At 34.1% G+C, this 7,584-nt stretch overlaps 1 protein-coding gene across 1 annotated transcript; it reads left to right on the top strand.

Annotated features, from left to right (window-relative positions):
* Positions 1-271: 271 nt before the first annotated feature.
* Positions 272-1,789, top strand: LOC149226245 (protein S40-6-like). Its single transcript, XM_089375247.1, has one exon. It carries the CDS (start codon positions 1,159-1,161, stop codon positions 1,744-1,746), a length of 588 nt encoding a protein of 195 aa, XP_089231373.1. The 5' UTR covers positions 272-1,158; the 3' UTR covers positions 1,747-1,789.
* The last annotated feature ends 5,795 nt before the right edge of the window (positions 1,790-7,584 follow it).

Below are 7,584 nucleotides of genomic sequence, written 5' to 3'. Positions count from 1 at the left end.
CCATTAATACTTTACCACCGTATATACCGATTTATATTGATTGCCAAAATATCACATCAAGACCATAAACAAAAGTGCAGCATGGCCGGTGTCCTGGTAAGCATATCTTATATTATCCTCTACTTTATTATTATCATCAATAATAAAAATTGTGAGATATGGAACATTCAAGAGGGAGGGGAGAGGACGAGAGGGGACGCTGTCTTCGGATTTCCAGGGGCATGATGGAAGATTGGACGATGAAGTCACTTGTGGTGGTAGCAGGGAACATCGGATCGGAACGTGAAGGGTGGAGGGGAACGACCACTTACGTTCCAAGCTATTAAGGTAATTCAAGTAATATTCAAATTCCGTTTTCCCAGCCATACAAATTTAATCAGGTCAAGCGACCAGGAGAGGTTTGTAGTTCTGTTTCCCTGTCGGAGCTCTATTGCATTTTAGTGCAACAAACCATGGAGATCTTAAGAGTCAGAAATTCTGGACATCTCTGATCCTCAGGATCTTGTTGATGGTGATCAGTTCATTCTCAGTAGGAAATTTTGAGTTTTAAAACATGACAAAAAAGAAGAAACAACGACAAAGTTGATGGTGACTCGGATTTCAATAATTGTGGTTCTGGATTTCGGTTGGATGGAGTGCACAACTGCTTGCAGAATGAGTTTTAGCCCTCAAATTGTGCTAATCATATAAACATATTGGACCAGAGCTCCGTTAGAAACGGAGCTTTACAGAGAATACCACCATGAAGAATACTGGGCCAGAGAACTGAGAATTCGCAAAATTGCAAAAGAATCACATAGATTTATGTGAATGAGAGGGTCTGGGTAGGCTCATAGATTTGGGTTATTTCAATAGGGGGAATTTATGTTTAGAAGTTCTAGGTGGAGCAAGAAAACCTAAAATTATCCAATCTGAGTAGCTTGATAGAGAATTTTAGCAGTAGGATCTTGAAGAAAGATTTTAGGTCTACTTGTTATGTGTTATATCTGTGTATTCAAATGTCTTAGTTCAGTTTTAGTTAGTCTAATTCAAGTTACCGTAGCCGCAATCATTTAGTCATTTACTGCTGATGTCGCACTATAATTTTATTTAATTGATTTGTAATATTGTGAAGAGCAACTCTCTACTCCGCCATTTTCATTATTTGTCAGAGTGGCCATGGATGGGAGTAGTTCTACGTGGGGAGAGTCCACTCCTAAGGAGAATTATCAGCGATCCGGAAACATGCTTCATCAATGCGAGACCATGGAAGAGTTTAATGAAGAGGATATATGGGGTGTTGTTAATGATGCTGAGACCGAGCAGATTGGTATAGAGGAGAAGGGTTGTAATGTAGTTACAGAATGCCAATCTAAGGGGATTAACGAACGGAATAGTAGTTATGGCATAAATTCACCGAAGATTCCTGGGAAGGGTTCATGTCATGAGGAGAAAAGTAAGGGGAGAACAACGTATCAGTCTTCTGCTCCTGTGAATATCCCTGACTGGTGTCAGATAGCGTGGAAGGAGAACAGAAATGAGAATTACAAGAGAACAAATCATGGAATACTTGATAAACATAACAGTGATGATGATGAAGATGGTAGTGATTTTGAGAGGATCCCACCTCATGAAATCATTGCGAAGCAGCTTTCCCAGAGCGAAACAACTTCCTCGGTGTATGAAGGTGTTGGGAGGACTCTCAAAGGCAGAGATCTCAGCCAGGTACGAAATGCAGTTTGGAGGAGGACTGGTTTTATTGAATGAAATTTATTCTCAAAGAAACTTTTCTTTGTATTCCAATCTCCTAAATATCCCCTGAATTACAGATTCATGGGTGTTAGCCTTATGTATCAGTCTGTAATTGAAATCATAAGGGTTTCATTGTACGCCATGCTTTGTGATCGTTTAGTTCTTAATATCTGAAAATCTAAGTGTGGTAATCATATTGATAACATAACTTGTAGAAACAATAGCCTACTTTTTACATATTAACTGCTTTCTTTTATCCTATTATCTTGCCGTAGCCAACTTTTTACATATTAACTGCTCTTTTTTATCCTATTATCTTGCAGTTAATTTCCAAAAAGGTCTTAATTGATTTTGAAAAAAATTTCCGAGTATATCTTAAAACAAACACACGAAAAGAATATTCTAGATCACAGATGATGAAAGCACGGTGTATTCAGTACATGAAATACACAGAATAATAGTTGAAAAACACTGATTGGGCTATGCTCGAACGATATGCCATGACGAACATGCCAGAGCTACTTCGCAACCCATTTTGTGGAGCTTTGCCCTGAAAATTGCCATGGCAACATGTCTCCTGAGATTGACCACTACAGCTCCCAAAAATAGTTAGGAATCTAAAATAGCTACGAATCTGCTTCGAAGGTACATATTTGCTTGAACATTTTTTGATCTCCTGAAAAGTAACTCTCTAACCCTCATGTAAAGAGACCACTGTATTGTTACTAAGCACGAAATGATTTTCTTATTGAATGCAGGCTTTTAGAAGAGGGCGAGAGAGCTCAGTATTGCGAAAGTTTACACCTACCCCACAGTATTGTCTATTTTTTTTTTAATTTCAGGTTTAGTATTTATATTACTGCATTATATTAATAGGATATTAATCATCATGCCATAACTCAATTCTCGACTCACCATTTTTATACTTTATCTCTTAACTGATAATAAAATGATATTCAATAAATATTTATCTACCATTGTTGTCTTTTTTTATTTTTCTTATTTCTGGTTTAATATGTATATTACTGCGTTACATTAATAGGATATTAAAAATCATGCCATAACTTAATTATCGACTCACCATTTTTATACTTTATCTCTTAACTGAGCATAAAATGATATTCAATAAATATTTTTTACACATAAGTTATATATTGGATCACCATAAAACAATATTTAATGAAGACATACCGTCTATAATGAGTAGTTCAAACAGAACATAATTTTCTGGTGAAAATAATAGAAATTTTGGAAGATTTTGATAAAATACGGCTGAAAGGTTTTGGAAATTCAATTTAGATTTGCTAAGTTTTAGAATTTTGGGTGCCTTAAGAGTTGTTAATAGTGGTGAATCCATTTTCGCTATAAAAAAAGCATTTAAACACTTAACAATTATTATTTTTTTAATTTTTTAGATGTATTCCTCCAAGAAATTTGTCTAGTTAAAATTTTGACCTTGTTTATTGAGTGAGAATAAAATGATATTCAATGAAGATTTACTATATATAAATTTTCATTTGCACCAAAATAAAATGATACTCAATGATGACTTACTATATCTAAAGAGTAGTCTAAGGAGGCCACAATTTCACTAAAATACTACTGATTTTTTTGGAAATTTAGCGTACAATTGTCAAGCTTCAGGATTTTTGGTACCTCAGACGTGGTTCATGGTTCTAAATCCATTTACACCATCAAAAAAGGGATTCAAACACTACAACAGTCAATTTTTTAAAAAAAGTTTCTCTACATTTCCATAAGAAATTTGGAGTCCCTGTGAAATTGTGGCCTTGTCTATTGCATGGGAATAAAATGATATTCAATGAATGCTTACTACTAAATTCAGGCTTCTCTGATTCATAATGAATTACGAAAGTTTTTGGGTAGACATCCCATAAGATAATTTTTTTTGGTTCATCATCAGGATGAGATGGAGAGGCAGACCATGGCAATGACTTAAATCGAGGGTAGTGTAGAGACCATAATTTCAAATAACTGCTATTTTTTAAAAATAATATTTAAATTATGATATTAACGAATATTATTAAGTAACTGCTACAATAACTACTATATTAAGTAACATATAAATTGTCTATTGCATAAGAATAAAATGATATAGTGGAAAATTTCTATATGTAAAAAGTAATTTAAAGAGGTTACAATTTGGCCCACAAAATAATGGAAATTCTGTTTAGATTTCGACAAAATACAGTGAAATTTTTAAAAATCTAGTTTACAATTGTTAATCTTCAATATATTGTATCAGAATATTTTTGATGGTGCTAAATTTGTTTATGTTTTTGATGGTGCTAAATTTGTTTCCACAAAATAATTTAAACACTCAACTCAAATCAAATTTCTTGAATCAAATTTCTTGAAAATTTTCTAATTGCCTAAAAAGTTACATATGGGTGAAATGGTGGCCACGGTAGACAACTTTCTCTATATAATGTTTGTGCTTAATATTTACCCGCATATTTCTTCAATCAAATTTCTTGAAATTTTTCTAATTGGCTAAAAAGTTACCCTATGGGTGAAATGGTTGCCACGGTAGACAACTTCCTCGCTATAATGCTTGTGCTTAATATTTACCCGCATTCCATTACTATAAAATATCTGCCAAGTTAAACGAGCTTTTAATGACTGGTTTCCATCGTGCTAACAGGATGCAATAGAATGTGCGAATATTCAAGTGGTCGGATCCTCGCAAATAAGAAAGCGTCAGTAAATTGGTCGGATTTGCATTGATATGCAGTTTCCATATTCGTCCGCTGCCTCCTAATTAAAATGATCTGTGACATTTCTATTTTCCAGTAAGTGGTTATTCGTATTCTCTATTAGTTAGGTAGCTGCGTTCATGCTCCACTCCCTGGCCATTTCAATTTCCAACAATGAAAATATAATTTTAGTTTGCAAGTATGAACCTCCATGAGAGAAGTAAAATGATGTTTCAAATATGAAACGGAACAATGTCGAAGTTCTTTTGTAGGAAGAAACGTAGGAGACGGGCGAAATAGAAAAAAAGTAGCGAGCAGGAAGAGTTGGTTGTCATCGGTACTCAGGGCGGTCTTCATCGAAAAGTTAGTTCTTGCGCCTCATATTTTCTATTCTGCTATTTTGTTTGCAGATACTTACCATGTTTATTGCGTCATATGAAATAGTATATAAGAGTATCAAGATGTAAACTTATATAGGATCTCAAATAACATTACATAAATTAACTATATGCTTAGACAAATAAACTATCGCGAGGACATTCTGCTCTTCATCCATTCATAATTCGAAAGTATAATCGATTAATCATATCAAAGCACTATAATATTTGTTATGACACGAAATCATATTGGTATCCGTATGAACTAAGCCCAAGAAGAAAATCGTTTCGAAGAAAGATGTTTTTTTAAATTTTGGTAATGAAATTGTAAAATTGTTCGGTTTTGAAAATTTGATATTACATTTTTGTATAATAAAATTTTATTTCGTTATACCTAATATCGTTATATATATATATATATATATATATATATATATATATTAAAGTATAATGCAAATAAAGCTTTGAATGGTTTAAATTTTATGGTCGAATCAGTAAATTACATTATATACAATTAAGTTAAGATTATACTAAGTTAAGATTATTTTGCCCACGGTCTAGCACTGGGTAATCAGAATATATGTGAAATCTATAAACTAATAAGAAATAAGCAATATTAGTGATGTTGTCTAAACATAAAGAGAAGAAATATAATTGAAAACATATAAATGTATGAAGAAGAGCTATTATGAGGCAAACTATAACCATGGCAGTAATCATGTAGAGGTTGAGAAGGTTATGGGAATAGTAAGTCATTTTCTTTTGGTAAGTAGTGCTTCAATTCTACTAATCCCAATGGCCATATCATTGTGCTCAATCTTTTGTTTACGACTCATTTCCCCTCCAAGAGGATCTTACCCATGAGAGCTTTTATATGCTAGTAGGTCTCTACTAAGAATATGGATAACTTTTTCCTCCCTTTCTATGTTTCTGAGCTACAAATTCAAATATTCCAGAATCAAAATGCTCCTCCCTTTCAATCATAGCTTCTAAGGAGGCTTGGAAAATTTCCAACTCTATACAGTTTGTTGTTGTGTCATGATATCTTTGACCAATTTCGTGAACTCTGTGATAAGCACTAAAATTCCCTTCTCCCAAAGAGGAAGAACCATATCAACACCTTTCTCACTAGAATGGTATTCTAAATAGGGTCAAAGAAACAAGGGACGGTGAAATGGGAGGAAAAAGGAGATGATGATTAAAAGAAAGGTGGACAAAAAGCTTATTGTAGAGAGGTAGAAGGTTAAAAGAAAGACTTAAAATGAGAACGAAGGGTGTTTGCAAAGAAAAAACAATTAGTGAGAACCCATGTAGTAACCTTGGAGAAGATATGACTTAAGCAGATGAAAAGGAATAGGGTAAGGGATAAAAATTCAACATAAATCTATTTTCCCATTGTCAAGAGGAGACAATGAGCATATGTACTTAGAAGAGATATTAAATGAAAATTTGCATGCGATGATAGGGTGAATTACGTTAGAACATGGACAAATATTGTGGTAATGGAGATATTTTGTGTCTCGCTAGCTTGCATGTTATATTAAGTAAACTACCATCACAAGCCTTATACCTACCCTCTCTCTTAGAAGGTTTCAAATTTTAGCCTCATTAGCCCATTTCTACAAGTGACCAAAATCAATTTTCTAATGCTATGTTTCCTAGAGTTATTCTAAGGGGTGAGGTGGGGGGGAGATTAGTTCAAAGTGACATGGACCTTCCCACAATTATAAGAAGGAAAAACAACAAAACTTCACAATATGAGAGCAATTGTGACTATATACCATTCCTACAAAAATGAAATCAGTGGATTTACCCGTGAACTAGGAACATTGACTTCTTAAGAACTTCTTGAGTTTCTCACAATGTTTTCATATTTTATAAATTGTTGAGGTTGTGGTTTTCTCGCATCTTTGATGAATCATGTATCAGGAAAGTTTGACGCAAGGCTTACATGGCTCTTCCTGTTGAGCCTTTGGTGCATGACAAAGGTATGATCCTCACCCTGGCTTACATTACTAACCTGAAGTTACATTATATCACCCTAAGTAGGGATGAGTTTGAATCATTACTAGAGCCATAGTCCCCTTGATCCATGTCCTTATCAAGAAGCTTCTGATAGTTGTGGAGGATGGGGAAGGAACAAATATGATCTCATTGTGAGCAAAGGATTATGGAAAAATTAGAGATACAAATATTGGTTAAAGAGTCAACTAGTTTATTTCCACAATATCATATATGGAGAGGAATAATGAAGGGAATGGAGAAGAGAAGAGATCCAATGTGGGAGGTGAATTTTTCTAGTCGCCATCTGATGCAGGAGCATTCAGCCCAAGGGAAATCATTGTAAATAATAGACATAGGGGGTCAAGCATTTCTAGAATTATTTTCCTAAGTTACAAGTCAGTTTAATATTTAGGCTTTTAAGTGTGATTAATTAGATATTCTCAAAATAAATAAATGAGAATATAGGGAGAGCTTTTAGGCATAAAAGCAATGAATGTGGGCCATTAAGGGATAAGGAGGCTTTTCTTGTCTTAAAACAGGAAAATATGGAATAAAGCCCCAAGAGGCTTTTTGTCATATGTATGCATTGCATGTAGAGCTTTAGAGCTTTTATTGGAGTGATTTAGGGAAAGGATGGGATTAGTAATCCAATCCCAGTTTTATACATATCTATGTAAGCCTTCGGGCAAAACGGGGGAGAAAAGAAAAAAAGATTGTGAGTGAGTGTGAGCAGAGAGTGAGAGGTTTTCTTCTTG

This window comes from Pinus tabuliformis, chromosome J (assembly GCF_031772625.1).
Source record: "Pinus tabuliformis cultivar Carrire ecotype Pingquan chromosome J, CPIR1, whole genome shotgun sequence".
Classification (NCBI taxonomy): domain Eukaryota; kingdom Viridiplantae; phylum Streptophyta; class Pinopsida; order Pinales; family Pinaceae; genus Pinus; species Pinus tabuliformis.
The sequence above is the reverse complement of the archived record's forward strand: the minus strand, read 5'-3'. Positions and strand labels throughout refer to the sequence as shown.